The sequence below is a fragment of the Choloepus didactylus genome, chromosome 4 (assembly GCF_015220235.1).
Source record: "Choloepus didactylus isolate mChoDid1 chromosome 4, mChoDid1.pri, whole genome shotgun sequence".
NCBI lineage: Eukaryota > Metazoa > Chordata > Mammalia > Pilosa > Megalonychidae > Choloepus > Choloepus didactylus.
Genome location: NC_051310.1, coordinates 101,120,411 through 101,145,941, shown reverse-complemented (window position 1 = coordinate 101,145,941; position 25,531 = coordinate 101,120,411). Strand labels below are relative to the sequence as shown.

The window sequence follows — 25,531 nt, the reverse complement described above, 5'->3', positions numbered from 1 at the left end:
TATTAGCAAGCTAGAACAGGGGGTATAAGAAAAGTATATGTGCATGCTCTTGAAGTTAAGTTGGTATCAAACCAGATATAACTGTTACATATTTAGGACGTTAAATGTTAACCCTGTGGTAACCACAAGGAAAACAGATGGAAAATATATCCAGATAGAAATGGGAAGGCATTCAATATGATACAACACAACAAAGCAAATAAATATAAAAGTAGGTTTTAACAGAAGTTAGAGAAAAAGAAGGTATAAGATTTACAAAGGCTAAATAGCAAAATGGCAGAAGAAAGACCTGTATTATCAATAGTGACTTTAAATGTAAATGGATTAAACTGTCCAGTGAAAAGGCAGAGATTGGCAGAATGGATTAAAAAAAAAAAAGCATGACCCAACTATATGCTTTCCACAAGGGACTCACCTTAAAGTGAAAGATACAAGTAGGCTGATGGTGAAGGGATGGAAAAATAATATACCATGCAAGTAGTAACCAAAATAGAGCTGGGGTGGCTATACTAATATTGGATAAAATAGATTTTAAGTCAAAAACAGTTCCAAGAGGCAAAGATGGTCATTACATACTGATAAAGGGTGCAATTCAACAGGAAGATGTAACAATTATATACACACCTAACAGCAGAGCCCCAAAATATATGAAACAAATACTAACAGATTTGAAGGGAGAAATTGACAGTTCTACATTAATAGTAGGAGACTAACACATTACTATTAATAATGGATAGAACATCTAGTCAGAATTTCAATATGGGAACTACAGGACTTGAATGATACACTAAATCAACTAGACCTAACAGACATATATAGAACACTGCACCCAATGAAAACAGAATGCACATTCTTCTCAAGTGCACTTGGATCATTCTCCAGGATGGACCATATGTTGGATCACAAAACAAATCTCAATAAATTAAAAAATACTGAATCACACAATGTATATTTCCAACCATAAGGAATAAACCTAGAAATCAATAACAGAAGGAAAAAGGGAAAATTCACAAATAGGTAGAAATAAGCAACATACTCTTAACTAATGGGTTAAAAAGGAAATTAGATGCAAAAATAGGAAATATCTTGTGATGAACAAAAATGAAAATACAACATACTAAAATTATGAGTTGCAGCAAAGGCAGAGCTGAGAGGAAAATTTATAGCTCTATGCTTTTAATAAAAAAGAAGAAAGACTTCAAATCAGAGACCTAACCTGAAACCTGGAAGAACTAGAAAAAGTAGAGCAAACTAAGCCCAATCCAAGTAGAAGGAAGGAAATAACAAAGATTAGAGATAAGTGAAATAGAGAATAATTAAAAAAAAAAGAGTAGAGTCAACAAAACTAAAAGTTGGTTCTTTGAAAAGATCAACAAAATAGACAAACCTTTAGCTAGACTGACAAAGAAAAATGAAAGAGGATACAAATAATGAAAATCAGAAGTGAAAAGGGGGATAATAGTACTGATGGTGCTGAAATAAGGAGGACTACAAGTGGATACTTAGAACAACTGTATGCCAAAAAATTAGATAACCTAGATGAAGTGGACAAATTCTTAGAAACATAAAAACTACGTACATTGACCCAAGAAGAAACAGAAGATCACAACAAGCCAATTACTAGTAAAGAGATTGAATCAGTAATCAAAAACCTCCCAACAAAGAAATGCCCAGGATCAGATGGCTTCACAGGTGAATTCTACCAATCATTCCAGGAAGAGTTAGCTCCAATTCTGCACAAACTCTTCCGAAAAAATGAAGAAGACGGAATACTCCCTAACTCATTCTACAAGGCTATCATCATTCTCATACCAAAGCCGGATGAAGATACCATAAGAAAAGAAAATTACAGGCCAATATCTCTGATGAATATAGTTGCAAAAATCCTCAACAAAATACTAGCAACCTAGAATAGAGGTGGCTGCCGGGAAGATGGTAGAATAGGAGAGGCAGAGCAAAACTTCTCCCCCATGGAATAACTAAAGAAAAGGCAGAAAACGATCAGGACAGCAGTTCCAGGGTATGAGCGGCCAGGAAGGACATCTACAATATATAGAGGGGGACCTGGATGAAAAAGCAGAGAAATTATGACTGAAAGGATGGGGTGAGTTTATTCGATCATGACTGCTACTGAGGCTGGCAGCTATGTGCAGTCCGGAGTGGGAGAGGGAGGAGCTCCATACATCCACACTCCCATCTCTGCAACCAGCTGGGGAGATAATCATTCTCAGTCCCACAGCTGAGAGCTCCCATGAGGGAATTTGGAAACCCACAGACTTGTGTTGCTCACACAGAAACCTTGGTGCAGTACACAATGCTTACCCCTCAGCCCTGAGGTGGGCTGCTGCGGGGGCCTGGCTCTAGGGAGGACTGTGGGGGCCCTCCCCTCAGGAGGATAGGGGACAAAGAGCTGAGCAGAGCTGATCTGATAATTGGCAGGCAAGATAGAGAGTCTGTATTCCACTGAATGTGTCCCTTTCTTGTGGAGGCCTGTGGCATGCACAGGTAGAGAGGCGGGGACAAAGGAGGATGCCACACAGAAGCACCAGGAGCACCTTCCCCACCCCAGAGGCCTGCAGGCATACAGTGGGCAGGGATCTTGTAGGCTGATTAAAAGCTCCCCTCTGAGCAGGCTGAGGGCTGCAGAAAGTGAAACTCACAGCCCCACAGCCCGAGATTGATCCACTTGGAAGCCTGGGAATCACAAAGGCACGTTAAAACAATTATACACTACGACCAAGTGGGGTTCATTCAAGGCATGCAAGTGTAGTTCAACATAAAGTCAGTCGTAATTCAACACATTAACACATCAAAAGGGAAAAATCAAGTGATCATCTTGATAGATGCTGAAAAAGCATTCAACAAAATTCAGCATCCTTTTTTGATAAAAACAGTTCAAAAGGAAGGAACCAAAGGAAACCTCCTCAGTATGATAAAGGAGATATATGGAAAACCCACAGCCAGCATAGTACTCAATGGTGAGAGACTGAAAGCCTTCCCCCTAAGATAAGGAATGAGACAAGGATGCCCACTGTCACCACTAAAATTCAACATTGTGCTTGAAGTTCTAACCAGAGCAATTAGGCAAGAAAAAGAAATAAAAGGCATCCAAATTGGAAAGGAAGAAGTAAAACTTTCATTATTTACAGATGATATGATCCTATATTTGGAATATCCTGAGAAATTGACAACAAAGCTAGTTGAGCTAATAAACAAATTCAGCAAAGTGGCAGATACAAGATTAATGTGCAAAAATCATTAATGTTTCGGTATGCTATTGATGACCTAACTGAAGAGGCAATCAAGAAAAAAATCCATTCACAGTAGCAACTAAATCAAGTATCTAGGAATAAACTTAATCAAAGATGTAAAAGACCTCTACATAGAAAATTACAAAACTTTACTAAAAGAAATCAAAGAGGACCTAAAGAGGTGGAAAGATATTCTGTGTTCATGGATAGGAAGGCTAAACATTAAGATGTCAGTTCTACCCAAATTGATCTACAGATTCAATGCAATTCCAATCAAAACTACAACAATCTACTTTGCAGACTTGGAAAAGCTAGTTATCAAATTTATTTGGAAGGAAAAGGGGTCTTGAATTGCCAAAAACATCCTAACAAAGAAGAATGAAGTGGGAAGGCTTATACTTCCTGACTTAAAAGCCTACTATAAAGCCACAGTTGTCAAAACATCATAGTACTAGCACAAAGACAGGCATATTAATCAATGGAATCAAATTGAGAGTTTGGAAATAGACCCCCAGATTTATGGTCAATTGATTTTTGACAAGGCCCCCAAATACACTGAATAGGGACAGAATAGTCTCTTCAACAATTGGAGCTGGGAGAACTAAATATCCATATCCAAAAGAATGAAAGAGGACCCCTACCTCACACCTTATACAAAAATTTAACTTAAAGTGAATCAAAGACCTAAATATAAGAGCCAGTGCCATAAAACTCCTAGAAGAAAATATAGGGAAACATCTTCAAGACCTAGTAATAGGAAGTAGCTTCTTAGATCTTACACTCAAAGCACAAGCAATGAAAGAAAGTAGATAAATGGAAACTCCTCAAAATCAGATTCTTCTATGCCTCAAAGGACTTTGTCAAAAAGGTGAAGAGGCAGCCAACTCAGTGGGAGTAAATACTTGGAAATCATGTTTCTGATAAGGGACTGATATCCAGTGTATATAAAGAAATCCCACAACTCAACAATAGTACAAACAGCCCAATTATAAAACGAGCAAAACATATGAAAAGACATTTTTCCAAAGAGGAAATACAAATGGCTAAAAAGCACAGGAAAAGTGTTCATCTTCTTTAGCTATTAGGGAAATGCAAATCAAAACCACAATGAGATATCTCACACCTATAAGAATGACTGCCATTAAACAAACAGGAAACTATAAATGCTGGAGAGGATGTGGAGAAATTGGAACTCATCCACTGCTGGTGGGAATGTATAATGGTACAGCCACTGTGAAGGACAGTTTGGCAGTTCCTCAGAAAACTAATACCAAGTTAACCCTACGACCCAGTAATTCCACTACTCGGTATATGCCCAGAAGATCTGAAAGCAGTGACATGAACGGACATTTGCACACTGATGTTCATAGCAGCATTATTCACAATTGTCAAAAGATGGAAACAATCTAAGTGTCCTTCAACAGACGAGTAGATAAACAAAATGTGTTGTATACAGATGATGGAATACTATGCAGCAGTAAGAAGGAATGAGGTCCTGAAACGTGACAACATGGATGAACCTTGAGGACATAATGCTTAGTGAAATAAGTTAGACACAAAAGGAGAGATATTATATGGTATCACTAATATGAACACCCTGAATAATGTAAAATCAGTGTCTTAAAATGTAGAATATAGGGGACCAAGAGATAGACAGAGCTAGAGAAGCAGGAGTGATTACTTAATATGTACAGACCTGTTAATGAGGTTGAACTTAAAGGTATGGTAATGGACAGGGGTGATGATAGTTTGTTAATGGGTATGCTGGTTTGGATCTGTTATGTACTCCAGACTATGTTCTTTTAATCCAATCTTGTGGGGGCAGACCTACTGTGGGTAGGACTTTCTGATTAGGTTGTTTCCATGGGGATGTGACCCCACCCATTCAGGGTGGGTCTTGGTTCCCTTGCTGGAGACCTCTATGAGAAGATAAAAGGCAGAAGCATTTTGGAGAGAGCTCAGAGAAGCTAACATTTATAATCTAGAGTTTGTCTCCAGGAGAAGCTAAGAGAGAAGCTAAAAGAGAGAAGCTAAGATAGAAGCCCAGAAGCATTTTGGAGAGAGTCACAGATACCAGAAGCTAAACCCAGGAAAGGACTAGCAGACTCCGGCCATGTGCCTTCCCATGTGACAGAGGAACCCCAGATGCCATTGGCCTTTCTTCAGAGAAGATATTGTCCTGTTGATGCCTTAATTAGGACATTTTCCTGGCCTTAGAACTGTAAATTTGTGAACTAATAAACCCCCATTGTAAAAGCCAATCCATTTCTGGTATATTGCATTCCAGGAGCTTTAGCAAATCGAAACAATGGGATTATAGGTATCAGTGCTGTATTGAAAGAGAACATGATTGAAACGGGTTGTTTAAAGTCATGTATCCCACAGATTAGCACTACAAATAGAAATAAGTACTTGCGTGATTTATTTCTAAGGTATGGCACTTGTACAAAGAGTTAACAACAGACTGGTATATGGGAAAAACTACCTATTGCATACTATGGACTGTATTTAATAGGAATACCTTGCTAGTACCACACCAATACTAGGGGTAAATAATTGGGTGTGGGGATAAGAATTATCGGGTGTTTGGGATTATGATAATTGTTTAAAATTGATAGTGATGATGATTGTACATTTAAATGAGGATAATGTGAGACATTGATTATTTTGGACAGAATATATGCTGTGTGGAATTAGGGCCTTCCTGCTTTATAAGTAAGCCCTCGATCTTGAGGCTTGCTCTTATGAAACTTACTGCTGTAAAGGGGAGGCTAAGCCTACCTATAACTATGCCTAAGAGTCACTTTCAGAGAACCTCTTTTGTTGTTCCCTCTCTAAGCCCAACTCTGCAAATAAATTCTTTACTTTCCCCCTATGTGGGACATGACTCCCAGAAATGACCCTAGCCCTGGCATCGTGGACTGAGAATGCCTTCTTGACCAAAAGAGGGAAAAGAAATGTAACAAAATAAGGTTTCAGTGGCTAAGAGATTTCAAATAGAGTTGAGAGGCCATCCTGGAGGTTATTCTTATCAGGCTTCATCCAGATAAATTGCAAATTGTCGGTATACCAAGCCCAAACCAACTGTATTCCCAAAAATGCTACAGAATATGGTCCCTGAGACTCTATAGAAGTTTAATTCACTAAGTTTATTTTTCAGAAAATTAAAATCTCAAGATTGTTCCTATGCCAGATAAATACCAAAACCCACAGGCACCAGTCTCTTCAAAAACATCAGTCAGCTGCATCCCCCTTCCCCATAGTGTCAACTTCCCTTTTCAATATGAACAAGTTAGAGTGGCCATTGCTAAGATATCCCTGAAGATTAAGACAGTGATCAAATGAGAGGGAGAAGTAGCAACAGATAAGATAGGATTTTTTTTTTCAAGTTTCAAATATTTTATTTTTTTATTCATACAGTGTGAAGTTTTCTAAAGATCCCACATCATGATATATCATGCAGAAGAAAAACTAAACATTCAACATAAACCACCCCTCCCCCTCCCTCATACACACACAAACTAAAAAAAGAAAAAACCCTCATTCCCCAGTAAGGAAATAATGTTTGCACTATTTTCTGTAACACCAGCCAAGATATGCACAATCAAGAGAAATAGAAAGCATTTGCTAAAATATTTGTAACAAATACTTATGTACAAAAAATTCACAAAAGACAAGTTCCCCCTTGAAGCAGAGCACATGGCAGTTGACACTGGAAGAGATCAAACCACTGGCTGGGATTATAAAGCATGTACTGATCCAGAGGAAGAAAGTTACATGTAGTGGAGATTTTCAGTTTGAACATTAACATTTCCAAAATTTGGCAACATTTTTTAAAATTATGCAAATTATGTACACAAGAGGTACATTTTAAATCGATCTGCATGCAAAACTCCATGTCATGCAAGGACACCAAGAACCGGGATTTTTCTCTCACAGACAGAGCCCATGATGTGCAGCACTCAGTTGAAGGAACAGCGTTGGCAGACAGGTGTGCTCAATTTGATTCAGTCACCTTGATTCAGCCTGCCCTTTTCCACTCATGATTATAAAACCAGTTTTTTAAATAGAAAAACTCTATAGGGAAAGACTACTGTCCTAGAAAGCTAACCAAAATGTTTTTCTTCCAGCCAATAGTACCTTTGCAGAAAAGGGAAGGGATAATATCAAGTGGTGGAACATGACAAGCTACTTTTATATCACACAAATTTATTAAGTTATCATTCATTATGAATTATGTGGGCAAATAAAGGAATAAAGCTGTCATGCACTCTATGCCTGTGGTAAAGAAACTTAAGAGGTTTATATTGGGATAAAATTTTGCTCTTCTGTGGCATACAGATAAACAGAATTTCTCCTATTTAAATAACAAATATGTGTGGGTGTTTAGATCTGTACATGCACATTAAATATCACCAGTAAATTAGATTAGTTGCAAGATCTTCTGAAACACAGAAGGGAAATTTATGGTTCAAACATAAGTTTAATGACAAATCATTTACCCATGTAATGAAACAAAAAAATGGCTATCCTAAGCAGTTACATGATTATTCAGGTGTTCTTCACTAAGTAATGCATAAGATTAACCATGATTGCCTCAGACAGCTTCTGGTCTTCTTGTATAAAATAGCAATTACACATAATTTACATTTACTTAGGGACATTTAATAAACTTCATGGCTCCTAGTTATGAAGTAACAGAATAAAGCAGCCACCAGCATTATGCAGTCACTACATGAACATAAGAACTAGCTCTTGGCAATAGCATTGAACTATATTCTCTCAGGCAGAGATATATTAAAAGCTGTTCAGCAATGAGACATAATCCCTGGATATATATATTTGTAGGTATAAATAAAGTTACAGACTCTTTTGTTACAAAAATGTAATTAAGGTAAATAATAGGACATTAACAAATGCTTTGTCAATCTCTCAAAGGAGAAAGCACGGGAAAAGGAAAATAGCTGGCTTAACACCCAGCTCAAATTGTACAATCTTCTATCTATATATAAAACTGTGTGAAATAAAAGTAAGGATGTATATATCCATGATTTTGAACTTTTATGTTCTGCTTGGCATTTTTGTACTCTATCATTTTGTTTCTGAATCAAGTATATTAAATTAAAGCCAACCTACTACATATATAGAAAGCTAGATATATCTATATATAAATATTTACATATGTATATATAGATACTTTCTTGTCATAAAAGATGAAGAAAAATAAATTAAAAAGCCAACCCCTTCCCTTTCTCCACCACATTGATATGCTCTTTTCATCTTGCTGTCCTTCAGACTCTAAAGTGCTACACTGAGTTATTGAGAGAATTAGAGTTCAATAACACTTAGTTGGCTTCATGAGGCTCAAGTTGGAAAATGTGGCTTCACAGAGAAAAATACTTCCACTTAAATACACACAGAGCATTGCTGGACGTCTTGAGCAGAACTTCAGAGATGGAGAAGAAAGCAAAAGTGTTGGGTAATACTCTTAAAAGAGTCACACATCTACCACCATCTTTTTGTGGATATCTAGGCCACCTACAATGGCACAGAATTCTTCAAAGGATATTCTTCCATCTCCATCCTTATCTGCATTTATTATGGTTTTGTCTACAATTTGCTGTAACTGTGTATCTTTCAGATTGTTCCCCACCATCATCTTCAGCACCTAGAGTTCCCCATTGGAAATATAGCCATCTTTATCCATGTCATAGATACGGAAAGCAAACCTCAACTTCTGTTCCTTATCTCCTTTGACACTGAACTGAGAGACTCCCTCAATGAACTCTTTAAAGTCTACTTCTCCATTCCCATCTGTGTCGAATATATCTATTACTCGCTGTACTAAAGGATTCTGTTGTAACTCAGGCAGAGACATGAACTCTTCCACACTCAAAGAACCAGAGTTGTCTAAATCAAGCTTCTTAAATCTCTTTCCTAGCCTTTTAATTTCATAAGCATCAAAGTGTGAGCACATTTCCAAAGGATAACTTGCCTCATTTCCCATTTTGCTTGGCGGGTCAGCGGCTCGCTCGGTCGGAGAAGAGTGTCGGCACTCAGACTGGCTCCTGCCTAAGGTAGGATTTAACAAAGGATTATGACTACTGAATCATTATATTGATTTTTTTTAGTCTCTAGTGTATTAGAACAACTAGAAGGAAATAACTGAAATTATGGAACTGTAACCCATACCATACTTTGAAATTTGCTCTAAAACTACTTGTTAAACCATACTTTGAAAGTTATAACTTTTCTGTATGTTTTATTTCACAATAAAAAAGGTTTAGAAAAATATTAGCAAGCTGAATCCAACAGCATATTAAAAGAATTACACACCATGACCAAGTGGGATTTATCCCTGGCATGCAAGGTTGGTTCAACATAAGAAAATCAATTTATGTAATACACCACATTAACAGAATGAAGGGGAAAAAATGCATGATCATGTCATCGATGCAGAAAAGTCATTTGACAAAACACATCACCCTTTCTTGATAAAAACGCTTAGAACACCAGGAATAGAAGGAAACTTCCTCAACGTGATAAAGGGCATATATGAAAAGCCCATAGCTAGCATCTTACTTAATGGTGAAGTACTTGAAAGCTTTCCCTCTAAGTTCAGGAACAAGATATGGAAGCCCACTGTCACCACTGTTATTGAACACTGTGTTGTAAGTTCTTGCCAGAGCAATTAGGCTAGAAAAAGAAATCAAAAGCATCCAAATGGGAAAGGAAGTAGTAAAACTTTCCCTGTTTGTACATGATATGATCCTATATACAGAACATCCTGAGAAATCCACAATAAAGCCCCAAGAGCTAATAATGAATTTAGTAAAGTGGTGGGGTACAAGGTCAACACCCCAAAATCAGTAGTGTTTCTATACACAGTAAGCAATTGGAACAAGAAATAAAGAAGAAAATTCCATTCACAATAGCAACTAAAAGAATCAAATATCTAGGAATAAATCAAACCAAGGATATAAAGGTTTTGTACATAGAAAACTACAAAACAGTGCTAAAAGAAATTAAAGAAGACCTAAATAAATGGAAGGATATTCTGTGTTCACGGGTTAGAAAACTAAATATCATTAAGATGTCAGTACTTCTCAAAGGAGTTATAGATTCAGTGCAATTCTAATCAAAATTCCAACATCTTTCTTTGAAGAAATGCAAAAGCCAGTCATCAAATTTGTATTTAAAGATAAGGAGCCCCAAATAGATAAAGCCATCTGAAAAATAATGAAATTGAAGGACTCACACTTCCTGATCTTAAAATGTATTACAAAGGCATAGTAATCAAAACAGCATTGTAATGGCACTGGGACAGACATATAGACCAATGGAATATAACTGAGAGTTCAGAAATCAGCTCTCACATTTATAGCCAACTGATTTTTGACAAGGTGGCAAAGACCACTCAGTTGGGAAAGAATAGTCTCTTCAACAAATGGTGCTGGGAAAACTGGATTGCCATTTGCACAAAAAAAAAGAAAAAAAAAAAGGCGGATCCTTACATCACATCATATACAAAAATTAGCTCAATATGGATCAAAGATCTAAATATAAGACTAGAACTATCAAACTCCAAGAAGAAAACATAGGGAAGCATCCTTAGGATCTTGTGTTACACAATGGTTTCTTAGACTTTACACCAAAAGCACAAGGAAGAAAAGAAAAAATAAATAGGACCTCGTCAAAATTTTAAATGTTTGTACTTCAAATGACTTTATCATGAAAGTGAAAAGACAGCCTATAAAATGGGAGAAAGTATTTGGAAACCACATATCTGATAAAGAATTAATATCCAGTATATATAAAGATATCCTTCAACTTAACAACAAAAAGAAAAATAACCTAGCTAAAAAGTGGGCAAAAGACTTGAATCGACATTTCTCCAAAGAGGATATACAGATGGCTAAAAAACACGAGAAGATGTTCTGCATCACTAGCTATTAGGCAATTGCAAATCAAAACCACAAGGAGATAACATTTCAAATCCATTAGAGTGACTACTATTAAAAAAGAAAAGAACAAGTGTTGGAGAGGATGTAGAGAAATAGGAACACTCATTCATTGCTTGTAGGAATGTAAAATGGTGCAGCCACTGTGGAAGACAGTGTGGCAGTTCCTCAGAAATCTAAGAATTACCATATGACCCAGCAATCCCACTACCAGGTATATACCCAAAAGATTTTAAAGCAAAGCTTGAACAGATAATTTGCACACCAATTTATAGCAGTATTGTTCACAATTGTCAAAAGACAAAAGCTACCCAAGGGTCCATCAATTGATGACTAGAATAAACAAAATGTGGTATAGCCATAAAAAGGAATGAATTCATGATGCCCATGACAATATGGATGAACCTTGAAGAGATTATACTATGTGAAATAAGCCAAACACAAAATGACAAGTGTTGTATGATCTCACTGATATGAAATAAGTAGTATAAGCAAACTCATATAGAGTTAGAATCTAGAATATAGGTTACCAAGGGCTGGGTTGGGGATAGAGAATGGGGAGTAAATTCTTAATTTGTGCAGAATTTCTATTTAGGTTGATTTTAAACTTTAGAATTGTATGGTGGTGATGGTAGTGCATTATTGTGAGTATAATTAACAGCATTGAATTATATATGTGAATGTGGTTAAAAGAGGCCATTTTAGGTTGTGTATAACTTACTAGAATAAAAATTAAAAGATAAAACAAGGACTGTATAACACAGTGAACCCTATTGTAAACAATGGACTATAGTTAATAGTACAAGTATAAAAATGTTCTTTCATGAATTATAACAAATGTGGCACACATGCAAGGTGTTAGTAACAGGTTGGTTTCTGGAAAAAAATAAAGACCTAATATAAACTATGAACTATAGTTAATAGTACAATTTTACTATTCTTTCATCAGTTGTAACATAGGGACCACACTAATGCAAAGTGTCAATAATAAGGGGCTTATGGGACACTGTATTTTTTACATGATTTTTCTGTAAACTTACAACTTCTCTAGTTAAAATTTTTTTAAATATCATATTAGCATCCCCACTTCTCAAGGTATGTTGTGAACATATTTAATATTCAGTAAATGCAAGTAGTTTGCTATCATTTAAAAATATTTTCATAAGGACTAGAACATGATATAATGTTGTTATCACCTGTTAAAGATCATTACAAACTTTATCAAAGCTGAAAGACAGGGAAGGAGAGGGAGGCAGGCAGGCAAGACAATTTAGTGGGGTAAAACAGCAACCATTTCATTATGATTACATATTCTTTGGGTCCAGAATTCAGACAGGCCTCATCACTGGGGAGATGGCTTGTCTCAGCAACATGATGTCAGGGCAGAGAGGGTTGGCTCAGATAGCTGGGAGCTGGAATTATCTGGAGGCTCCTTCACTGTCATGTTTGAAGCCTGAGCTAGGATGACATGAAGACTAGGTTTATCTGTTGGCCCATAAGACTTGGACTTCTGTCTGGATTCTAAGTGGGAGTGTCCTGAGAGGAAACTTAGAAATCAACTGTTCTGAGAGAACCAGACAGAAGTAGCAGAAGGCTTTTTATGACCCCACTTCAGAAGTCACTTAGTGGTATATTAACCACTCATTTGACTGAATCAGTCACAGGCCTTCACCAGGTCAAGGCCCCACCTTTCCATGGGAAGACAATCAAAGATTTGTGACTTTTTTTGACTGCTGCACTCGGTTCAGCAAGCTAAAGCAACACAGCCTCTACCCACACAGACCTGATTGATGCAGATGGACACAGGTACTCAGGAATTGTGTGTTGACTCAGCTTCTGATGAGGAATTTACCCAAACCATCTTAGAGACATTGAGTGAGAAAGTCGGCAGAAGCTGAATGCAGCATTCCCAGTGCTCCAATACCTTTCTTTCTGTGTGCTTCTTTTGTATGGAAATCCATCGTGTAGTATTAACAAAAAGTTGTCCCTTAAAATATTTTCTTAGCTGTTTCTATTTCATAACACTGTCAAAGTATTTTTCTCTCATCAACAAAGAATGGCATTTCACTATGAATTCATATTGGCACAGATGGCCTTGAGATCAGGGATATTGTATATTGTATATACTTTGACAGTTTTTACAATTGAAGGTGGTCTCAAGAAACAAATCAATGTACTGACTTTGCAATTAATTCTGGCTGAAAAGGAAATAGTTTCCTTGAAAAATTGGCTTAATTTTTATATTCAAACTTACATGCCCTTTGACCTGCTCTTATCAGTGAAGGTTAAACAGAGGGCACTGGGTCATGGCATGCTGGACACAACTAATTAAATAAGAGCTGAACTGAGAAGGTGTCACTGCTTGATTTAAAGGAGTAAAGCTTTCCTGAAGTCTCTTACAATTTTTTTTTTTTTTTTTTTTTTTTTTGGTCTCTGGGCTGTGAAACTGAGACAGAAGTTACTCTTAAAATTTAGCAGTAATTTTGGTTAGCAACACTCATTAAAAAGACTGTTTTACCCGCTGTTAGGCAAAATGAATTAATTGAAATTTCTAAGGCTACAATGTATCTGACCTAGTTCAAGCCCACTAAGACCTCAAATCAAAAGATGAGTTTAAAATACTGCCTTTTCCCACAGGCCAGCACTGGTGCTTCATTCCAGTGCACGGCTGCGAGTGTATTCTGTGGGCTCTGCCTCTCGCCTTTGCCCTCCTGTCTCTCTGTCTGTTTGACATGTTTATTAAATAGAAACTCCAGGCTGCACAGACAGACTCGGACTCTCCTCTCACGTGGCCCACTGCCGACAGCCCTTTGCCTGTCTAGATAAAGGATCCCAGAAGCATCAGAGCTGAGGGGGTTTGATGATTTGGGGGAGTTTTTAATTTTGTTTTTACACTCTCTAAGGAGCCTTGAGTTTCTAAAGCTGTTTATTTGAATAATAGCTAGTTGTTATTTGTATTTCCTTTTATTTGACATAGGTAACTAATTAAAAGCTTATTTTTATCCCTGTGTACAAGAAAATATCTTCTCCTTCAGAAAAAAGAAAGGATATATTAGAAGTTAGCTAAATGGTAGATTTACAGATAGTGTCTTGACCCATATGATACAGGCATTTGGTCTTCTGTGCTCTATTTTCTCTCCCTTTTCTGGTTAAACTTTGCATTTATTATGATTATTCATTAGAGCAAGAAGCCCTCAATGAATTGTTAAACATAGTGCTCTAAAACTTTCATATGCTTTGCCAGCACTGTGGCAGAAAGCACACAGGGCCCAGTCTTGCTTTGTGATTTGCAGCCCTGGCTGGAGAGTTCTAACTGCTCCTTGTCTTTGTCAGTCTATTGTAGGGGCAGAGGGCTTGTCCCTTGCATTCCGGCACATTGCCAGCTCCCTGCTGGGCCACTGCAGCCAAGTCTCCTGTGAAAGCCTCCTTCATGAAGTCATCATCTGCGTGGGCTACTTCACTGTCAGCCACCCAGATAATCAGGTAAGAGGCCCCGGAGAGTTCCTTGGACTGCTCTCCCAGCACTGAGAGTGTGAGTGTGAGGTACTGAAGTGAGAAAAGGCAGGCTAGCCTGCTGGAACCCATCTGTCCTGTGTGAGGCCCATTACCGGGTTCCAGGGCTATGTCTCTGGCTGCTTCTCTCCAAAGAGATTTGATCAGCACTAGAGTAGTCCTAGGGCCTCCCTCTTAGAGCTATAAAAATAAAATATTTTAAATAAAATATCCTTCTTATACCTCACAGAAGCATCTGCTCCCTTACGATGTAGATTCTTTAGCACACATGCTGATGTCCTGTGCATCTATTTTTTTGTTTTGATGGGGAAGCTTGCATCTTTCCACCTGGATCAGTTTACAAATAGTATTAGAGCCTGGTGCCTAGCTTCTGTCTAGGTGCTTAGAGGCTGCCAGATGGCGTTGGAGAGGAGATGGAGAAGGCAAGTCTCTGGGTTTCTCTCCCTTGAGTCTCCCAGAGAAGTTTTCCTTTCAGCAGTTTTGACTATTTGGTTTCTGAGCAAGATTTCATTTGTAAATAGTGATCTGCTGCTTTAAGAAGTTAAAAAATCTGTATTACATATTTTGTAGAAAACAAGGCATCTTTTTTCTCTTTGTTTTTGAAACAAGAGTTATGGCATAACTAACAAACCAAATAGTAATTCCTGTCCACCTCAATTACCCAGAATCCCCTCCTACACAGCAACTTTAATTGCATGGATTATAGCTGAGAAAAAGGCCTCTAAACAATGTGTAACTCTTGCTCCAAGCTTACTTATTTTTATGTTAGGCAGATCTCTTAATAAGCACACTTACTAGGTTTATCGGCCTTCAACAAACCAAACTAGAGCACGAGAAGGACAGGAGATGATTATGGTGCCAGAGCCATGTACAAGGTGAGAAGGTGCACACTAAGAGTTGAAATCTCCTCCCTGGCAAGGAGAAAGAAAGCAGAAAAAATAAGGCAGACCCAAGAACTCAGCAATTACAACAGGCATCTGGATTGAAAGAACTCTCTAAGCCTTGTATTTTATTTCCCAGATGATTGTTGATGCCTCTAATGCTGACCCTGAGTGAACATGGAGGCAAAATGTATGTTCAGTGCATTCTCTTTAAGAAGGTTGAGGAGTATGCAGTGCATTTTAGAAAGATTCCAACAGTTAAATGAAGATGAATCCTTACCAGAATATCATTCATAGAAAAGTTCCCCTTTTGCAGACCCTGTTGCCAGAAGGGTGGATCTTTTTCACCTCCCGTATGGGAGCACTCAGACAGTGTGCTGCCCTTGCCAATACCTCCAAGTGGTGGTGCTTTGTCCGTTTCATGGACCAGGCCGAGCAAGTTCACAAGTCTCTTAGAAGCTGCTCAGGGAAGGAAGGTTGAGGGAAATCTCCTGTATGTTTATGATTATTATTATTATTATTCATGTACATCCCATTAAGCTTACTAGAGTTACTTAACTGCATTTATTTTCCCTTAAAATTTTGTTCTTATTTTTCTGATTGTAAAAGTAGTCCATTTTCATCGTGAAAAAGGCAGGCAAGTATAAAGAAGAAAATGGAATTACACTTATTTCTGATCTCACTATTCCAAGATAACTGCTGTTAACGTTTTGGCAGGTGCCTTTCCAGTTTCTTTTTTATGCATTTTCCACAAAGCTGAGATCATAGTGTGCATACACTCATGTCCTACTCTATCCACTTAACACTATACCTGAATCAATCTTTTTGAATATTCATTTTTAATGGCTGCTTGGCTTTATTTGTGTGGACGTTCCATGATTTACCTAACAACTTCTTTTTTATACTTAAGTTCTTTACTATATATCATAACACTATTCACTATACTTGTAAAGAGGTGAGTAACGTGTGTGATAATATTTTGCTCTGCGTTTCTGCAGCAAAAAAAGTTTAGATCTCTCAGCTCACCTTGTACTCAGTGTTGATTTGAAACTGTTTGCTTAAACCAATTCTATTGTGAATTCACTGAACTCAGAATTGTGTGGGATTTCAGAGAGTTTTTCTACTGATGCTGGATCACAGACTAATTCCCTCTTTTAGGTACGACACAAGTCTCCAATATCTCTGGGCTCACCAAAATGAATGGGGAATAGGGTCAGGGAAATTTGTATTTGAAGAGGGCATGTTAGAACTGTCTTGGACCTCATGGAGAGAGTGATGCCTGGGCATGTTGAAACAAGAAAAAAATGTAAGGAGGTGGAGACAGAGACCCTATGGCTTATCAGTTGGGGAAGAAGAGGATGCATTGGGGCTTGGAGATATTTGTTAAGAGGTGCGCTCAATATCAAGAAGAAACTAGAAAAGTGAAAAAAGCCAAACTTTGTGTTTCAACACCTTGCTTCTAAGAAAGATTGAATACTAACCTGGATATCCTCTTCTGATGTGGGTAAAGATCAAAGAAGTCAAGTCATCCCCAGGGCAATTTATGAATGTAACAATCTAGGGGAAGAAAGAATGTGATTAAAAAGTAGAGGAGAAATAAATTGATAGAAATAATAGTAATTGTAAAAAGCTGAGACACTGTACCTTATGGAGATCCTGTTTCTAAGCAAAACCTCTGCTATTTGTAGAGTGCTGTATACTATTCTTCCCATCCTTACTCAGGAAGACTCCTAAAGATCCTGGGAAGGTATAAATGAGAGCATTTTAAGAGCACAAATGGACCAACATTTAGCAGTTAGAATGCTTGGCTTCTAGTCCTAGCTGTGCCACTAGCTGTGTGGTCTTAGATAAATCTTTTCCATTCTTGAAGCTTGAGTATCTTTGACTATACAAAGAAATGGATTGTGCTAGATGATCTCCCCTATCCGTGAGTCTCTGGATATTTTGAAGCTGGAATTGGAACCACAGACAGACCAGCATTCTGATCTCATGGCGATTCCAAACCATTTTGTGGTTTTTCCAATCCGCCTCACCCTACTCCTTTTTCTGTTAGCAGCGGAGGGCTTCATGAGCAGCCTATCCACTGTATGGCAACTCATCATCAAAAGCTAAATATACTTTGGCTCCCCCAGTTTTAACAGAAGGGATCCCACTCATTGACAGACACTCATAGCAGAGACTTCTTATAGGTGACATGTCAGGTACCTTGCTCTATGATGCCATCTCCAGCCACAGTTTTTCACATGTGCACCAGAGGGCTATACTCACCAGCTCATGGCTGGGCTCCATGCCAGCTGGGCTGCAGGGCAAGGGCAGAATATGGGAAACAGCCACAGGCTTGCTCTGTTGATAACAGCTCATATTCCAGCAGAGTTGGGGAGTTTTTTTTTTAACAAAAAGGTTGACTATTGTCATTTTCAAAACTAGCTTCTACTCCCATCCAAAACCCAGTAATTTTCCCAATGATGTTTGCTAAGGGGATGCATTAAGTGCAGTGTTAAGCTGTCAACCAAGCCGCAATCACTGATCCATGAAGCCTTCATCCTCGTAGGGCTCTGAGACGTCTATTCCAATTTCCTCATATTACAGATGAAGAAACTGAGGCTCAGAGAAGGAAGAGGAATCACCAAGCAAGAACTAGCACAGCCCAACCATGTGACTGCCAGTCCAGTTAGTACCCTTTCTAGCTCACTTCTGTTCTTCTGAAAGTGAATTTATTTAACCTGATGCCATTTTCTCTAAATCATAGGGATTTCAGAGGAGAAATCATGATGCTCAATTCCTTTAATGCTTCCTTATTAGTCAGAATAATAATTTGCTGGGTCTATTTGCCCACAGGGGATCCTTTATTTCCTTCTGTGGAAACAGCTGATATCTTTATAAGACAGGAGAGCCTGAAATCCTGCTGCAGCCTAAGATTGTTTTTTTAGGCAACTTGTTTGCATAAAGATTGGCACTTTTTATTTGCCATCATTTAGTCTATTAAGTGGAAGAACTGAGCCCCAAGATACCAAGGATAACTTCAGAGGGGAAACCTGGGTAATAAAAATAATGCCCCTGTACTTGATGGAACCAATCATCTGCTTCCTATAGGGTTGCAGTTTCTAATTAAAATGCTGTTTTAATCAAAAGCTCCCCTGTATTTTATTGCACTTTCATGACTCTTTCTAAGTTCCTTCCCATTTAATTATTATAATGAATATAATTAGTAAGTGCTGTCAGCTCTTCACTTTATTTACATTTTATATTGGATAACTACATGTGGTCTGATAATTAAATTAACTCGAATGACAGATGATTTGACTGCCTGCATATTACTGTATTGGGAGTAAGCACCTTTGCATATTCATTTTAGTTAGTGACTGACTGTTTCATTTGGAAAGGCCCAAGAGATTCCAGCTATCTGAGCTGAAGTCTCTTGTGATAGTTGAAAGGAAGGATACCCTTGGCTCACTCTCCCTGCCAAGTCAGCTTCTCTGTAGAGAAGTTTATGCAGATCATGTAATCATCTGCTCTACATTGTACCATAGTTTTCTGAATGCTTCCAGGGAGATCATAACAGGTAAGTAAGCTGGACAGTGAGGCTTGTGATACTAGATTTTGCTGAGCTGTGTGACATGCATTTTTCCAGTTCTTTTGTAACTTCACAACGTAAATAAGAAAATCCAAAGGTCAAGGTCACTAAAGTTTCCTAAAATGAATCTGTTGCACTCACCTCAGACAGTTCCCTGAACACAGAAACAGAAGCTCCTAGTTGGATACCATCTGCAGGTGAGGGAAACAGAGCATTGTGTTTTAAGAGTGGCAGTTTTCCAGAACCCCATTCCAGTTTTTAGAATTTTCAGAGGTGGCCTAATTCCTGCTCAAACATTCTTACCTTAAGCTTTGTTTTTCTCAGACAGATGGTCCTAGGTCACACCCATTTGGTAAATTCCCCCAGCCTATCCTAGTCCATGAATGGAGTCTGCTGTGGTGTCTCAGAGAGGAAGCACCAGCATTCAAGGCCTCTCTTCTTCCAGTGTTGGCAGCTCATTCTTTAGCTGTCACACAAGCATTCTACTTTCAGTATTTTCTTTCTTTGTGTGACAGATACAGTTTCTTTCAAGAAATAAAAATGCTTTATGTCTAAAGAAGAGCCCAAGAATTTAAAAAATATGGCCATTTTGGAACCAAATTACTCTTAATATTACAGCACCAAAGAAAAATGTGGATTTACCCCCAAAATTGAGCCATAAATTTCTTCATTAAAAATAACTCCTGCCTAAATGTTTATTTTAAGACTTCTAATGAGTGACCTGGCTGTTGTTAGAATGAAGAAATCTGCCAGTTAGCAATTTTGGCCTAGTGAAGTCATCAACTTCACAGAATCCAAAAAAGACACCTTTTATTTCCACCAACTCTGGTGATTTTTCTAATACAAGGGTGGTTTGAAGTAATACATGCTCATACCAGTTAGCTTTTTGACTACAAAAACCATCTGAGAGGTCACAGGAACTCCTGGCATGGCCCTGTGGCTGCATTGCCAGGGGATCAACTGGAGTAGCTGGCAGCTACCCCAAGGAGCCCGGACCGAGCCATCAGATGGAAACCTTTGCCACTCAAGGCTAACATTGGCCAGATATACTTGTAGTATTTAACTGAGAAAGGAACATTCTTCCCCTTTTATAGTGGATTGTTCTTTGATTTGCGACTCACTATAATTCCCACAGATCCTCCTGCTTATGGATGATGCAGTAGTGAAGGAGGAAAATGAATGGATTCACGCCTTGAATTAGTCTGCATTTGAGGTTTTGAACTTGATCTCTCGTGGTCCATTTGACTCTGATGTATCAAATGGCACAGTGATTAAGAACAGAGGCTCTGAAGTCAGCTGGCTTTGAAATCCCTGTTCTGCTTTTTCCTAGCAGTGTGACCTTGAGCAGTGTAGTCTGAGCTACAGTTTCATCATCTATGAAATGGAAGTCACGATGCCACTGTTTCCCTAGCTGTTGTGTGAATTAAGTGAGAGAACACAGGGCCTGACTCATAGTAAATGCTCAAGAAAGGCAGTTGTTGGTATCCCTGCTTGCCCTGTTATCATCTTCTTCCTGGCACTGGATAAGACATTTGATTACAGTAGACTGAATTCTTAATTCTGGCATAGTGATTTGAAAAGAAACAGGATTGAATAGATAAACTATCCTTCCCTTACCAGTCTTCTCAGTTTCTCATTTTTGGAGACCTCAGATTCCAAGCACTTCAATAAAATAACTGTCATGAAATCTGACAGCACAAATTTGAAGTTGAAAACTAACCATAACTTCATCTCAGTCAGTCTATAAAAAAATTGGGTATCCGCTAAGCTCCTTAAGCAGTGGCCATGAGACCAAAAGCCTGAGTAGGGTCACTGTGAGGGCTTAGTTTAGCCCAGGATAACGTGAAGTTAATCAGCCCCTTCTGAGCCCAATCCCAAGACCAGACCCTCCTTCAGAGCAGCATAAGACACACAAGAGGAAGCCAAGCAGTAAACCTTCAGCACTTTTTCCCCAGAATACCCGAACCCAGAAGCTCTGAGCAAGGTGTAGAGATAAATGCTGCTTCCAGATCGGAGGTATGTGCACAAACCTCAGTTATCCTTGGCTCACTTGAAACTCTTCTATTTGGGTGTCAAATATACATAAGAAAATGAGGCCAGAAGGAATCTTTTGTCAAACTTTAAATCATGTTCCCATGACAAATCTAAATTTTTCTAGGCCTGCCTTGGCCTTCAGTCATAACATTTTCATAAATCGCTCTGAGATAGACTGTAGAGAATCAATTTATAATCACAGATAAAAGCCTCTCCTGAGACAGGAATTTTTTGCTTATTTTCCATCAAAACGTTTTTAAGTTTAAGGTAATCAAATCAATGACTTTTTTCACTTGACCATTTCCATCTTTTATATTATGCTGAAAATGCTTTAAAAATCCCTTTCAGGTAATGGGCCTTGAATAGCCAAAGCCATATTGAAAAAGAAGAACAAGGTTAGAGAACTCATTCTTCCCAATTTAAAAACTTATTACAAAGCTACAGTAATCAAAACAGCATGGTACAGGCACAAGGACAAGTATAGAGACAAATGCAATTGAATTGAGAGTTCAGAAATAAACCTGCACATCTGTGGCCAGTTAATTTTTGACAAGGGTGCAAAATCCACTCAATGGGAAAATAATAGTCTCTTTAGTATATGGTACTGGGGAAACTGAATATCCATATGCAAAAGAATGAAGATGGACCCCTACCTCACACCATACCACAAAAATTAACTCCAAATGGATCAAACACCTAAATATAAGAACCTAAACTATAAAACTCTTACAAGAAAAATAGGGAAACATCTCCAGGATCTTGCATTAGGCAATAGTTTCTTAGATTTTACACCAAAAGAGCAAGCAACAAAAGAAAAAATAGATAAATGGATGTGATGGTTAAGTTCATGTGTCAACTTGGCTAGCTAATGATATCTAATTGTTAGGCCAAGCAAACACTGGCCTGATGGTTACTGTGAGGAGATTTCCTCTATTGAAATATCAGTCAGTTGATTGCATCTATGGCTGATTACTTCTAAAGTCAACTAAGGAGATTGCCTTCAACAATGAGAAAAGTCTCATCCAATCAGTTGAAGACCTTAAAAAGGAGAACTGATGATTTCAGCAGTCAAAAGGAACAATTTCCTTCTCTACTTCTGCCAGCCAGCTTCTCCTGGAGAATTCATCAGAAACCTTCATCGGAGTTCCCAGCTTACAACCTGCCCTACAGAATTTGGACTTGCCCATCCTCACAGTCATGTGAGCCAATTATTATAAATTTCATAATATTAATATTATATATATCCTATCAGGTCTGTTTCTGGGGAGAACCCTCACTAATACAATGGAACTTCTTCAAAATTTAAAAATTTTTGTTTCTCAATGGATATTATCAAGAAAAGTGAAAAGACAACCTACAGATACAGAATGGGAGAAGATATTGGGAAATCACATAGCTTATAAGAGTTTAATATCCAGAATATATAAAGAGTTCCTTCAGTTCAGCAACAAAAAGACAACCCAATTTAAAAACGGGCAAAAGACTTGAAAAGACATTTCTCCAGAGAAGATATACAAATGGCCAGCAAGCATATGAAAAGATGCTCAACATCATTAGCCATTAAAAAATGCATATCAAAACCACCCACTGGAATGGCTATTATTAAATGGAAACTAACAAATATTGGAGAGGGTGTCAAGAAATAGGAATACTTCTACATTGTTGGTGAGAGGTAAATGGTATAGCCACTGTGGAAAACAGTTTGGCAGTTCTTCAAAGTATAGAATTACCATATGACCTGGCAATCCCACCTCTAGGCATATATCCAAAATAATTAAAAGCAGGGACTTTAACAGATATTTGCATGCTCTTCTCTGGGCTTAGTTTCAGTCTGTAAAAAAGAGATAGTCTGACTGCTCTGAAGAGCCCTTCCAGCTCTGATAGATGATGAATATATAAGTCTAAGATGAATTGGGAAGTCATGACCAGATCAGTATAATTAGACAAATTTAATCATTTTCATTTCTAAGTATAGAATTACAAATACTCCACTCTAGCCACCCTGGTCTCCTTGCTATTCCCACCTTAGGCCTTTTGTCCTTTCTGCCATCTACTAGGAAGGCTCTCCCCTCAAAAATCAATGGGAGCTCACTTCCAAAGTTTTCGTCTAGGATGTCATGTTATCAGAGAGGCCTATCCTGACCATAGTATCTAAAATAGTACATCTACCCCATAGTCAACTCTTTCCCCTTCATCTTGCTTTATTTTTCTTCATATACTTGCTACCCCTGACATATATATTTTATTGTCTGTCTACTTTCGCTAGAAACTAAGCACCTGAGGGGAGGATCTTTGTCTGTTTTGTTCATGGCCCACTTCTTAGTTGTGTTTTTTCCAGGGCCAGTAGCTCTGAGATCCAAAGGAAACTATTGTGATTAAGGTTAGGCAAATACTGTCCTTGAGAGAACAGTGAGATGAGAGGCAAAGCTTTGGAGGCAGACTTGGGTTCAAATCCCAGCTCCTTAAGTCAAATAATAGAACGTAGATACTCAAACATATATACCTATACACCAGTGTTCATAGCAGCATTATTCAAAATAGCCAAAAGGTAGAAACAACCCAGTGTCCATCAAAAAATGAATGCATTAACAAAATGTGGTATATTCACACAATAGAATATTGTTTAGCCGTAAAAAAGATTGAAATATTATGTGCTACAACATGGATGAACCTTGAGCACATTATGCTGAGTGAAATTAGCCAAGCACAAAAGGATTATGTGATTCTGCTTATATGAAATATGTAAACAAGCAAATTCATAGAGACAGAAAGTAGATTAATGTTTACCATGGGCTGGGGGTGAGGAAAATGGTGAGTTATTGCTTAATGGGTAAAGAGTTTCTGTTTGGGGTAATAAAAAGGTTTTCGTAGTAGAAGGTGGTGGAAGTAAAAGTGAAATTGTAAAAAGTAATTAATGTCACTGAATTGTATGTTTTAAAATGGTTAAAATGGCAACTTTTATGTTATATATGTATTACCACAATTAAAAAAAAAATAATCCCAGCTCTTCCTCTCACTTGGACCTTGAGCAGGTTATCCTGAGAGTTGGTTTCCTGGCTGTAAAACAGAGACAAGAAGTCCTAACTCATGGGGTTGTTCTGAAGATTGAATGTTGTCCTTATTACTTCAGGCCCCAAGTTTATTTGACTCTCGGCTGCAAGAAGGGATGCTTTTGTGGTCTTTGCTCACCAATTTGGTAGCATTGCCACAATGGTTTAAAAAAAAACTTTTTGTTCAGATATGTCCTGCTCTAAGAAAGCACACAGTAGGAAAATTTACACATAATAGCAAGTTTCCTGAGGGCATTAAAAATATTTTAAAATATTTTTCTTAAATCTCTTCATATATAATTGCTTTATGAATATGCACCTTTAATCTGCCATCGGATGCTGCACACCTAGTCAGAGAAGGTTATCTGGTGAGTTGAGCTCATGTTGAGGCAGCAGTCCACAGCTAGGTCTCTGCTTTAAGGAGTTGGTAGTATGGTTTTGCAGCTTGGTGAGAGGAAAACGGGCTCTGGAGCCAGGCAGACCTAAGTGCTGGTACCAGCTGCATCACTTACTAGCTTTGTGATCTTGGGTGAACCACTTACCTTCTTGGAGCCTGATTCCTCATCTATAAAATGGGGATAATATGAATAATACCTCATGTGGTTGTTGCACACGTTAAAGTAGATCATGCACACAGTGATGATTAGCACGTTTCCTGGCCCTGCGAACAAATGCTAACTTCGTGATTTTGTGTTGAAATTATCTTCGTCTGCCTCCAGGGCCCCTTCTCTTAATGGGAAGAGTCCTGGAGGATCCACTTCTGTCATTTGATATCACCCTAAATGGGCCATCTCTGCTGTTTCCCCATCTGTTGAGAAACTGGAGAAAGCTCTGTGGGGCTCCTCTGTGGTCCCAAAAGATGTAGAAGCACCAGAGGGACTTCCCGCAGAGGTCTCTGGGTTGCTGCTCACCACGCTGCTCTGACACCACCAAGGAGCCTGGAAGGGTCAGGCTGGCTTGGCCAGCTGCCATCTCCCTTTCCTAAGGGGCATGCCTGGTTCAGCTGGACATACCTGATAGGTGATAAGCACATGCTTGTCTGGAATGGAGTGAAGGAGATTCTCCACTCATCACCTTGGGCTACAGAAGTAGGAGGGAGGCAGACCTCCCACCAAATAATTCTCTTCTGCATTAGCAACTGCTAAACTGAAAACACACCACAGAGATATCTCAGAGGTGCATTGAGATTGTGTTAGGAAAAGAAACTGGAAAATGGCTCACATGAATCAATGTGAACATTTAATGGGCCTTAATTGGAACCTTATCC

At 38.3% G+C, this 25,531-nt stretch overlaps 1 protein-coding gene and 1 pseudogene across 4 annotated transcripts in view; one reads left to right on the top strand and one right to left on the bottom strand.

The window, feature by feature from the left end:
• The window catches only part of SCAPER (S-phase cyclin A associated protein in the ER), a 600,702-nt gene that overhangs the window by 558,622 nt on the left and 16,549 nt on the right, over positions 1 to 25,531 (top strand). For all 4 annotated transcript variants that reach the window (XM_037833320.1, XM_037833321.1, XM_037833318.1 and 1 more), the window contains exon 29: positions 14,546 to 14,695. In XM_037833320.1, the coding sequence (XP_037689248.1) occupies positions 14,546 to 14,695 (150 nt within the window). The remainder of the gene's footprint in view (positions 1 to 14,545; positions 14,696 to 25,531) is intronic.
• LOC119531737 lies at positions 8,660 to 9,276 on the bottom strand (annotated as a pseudogene).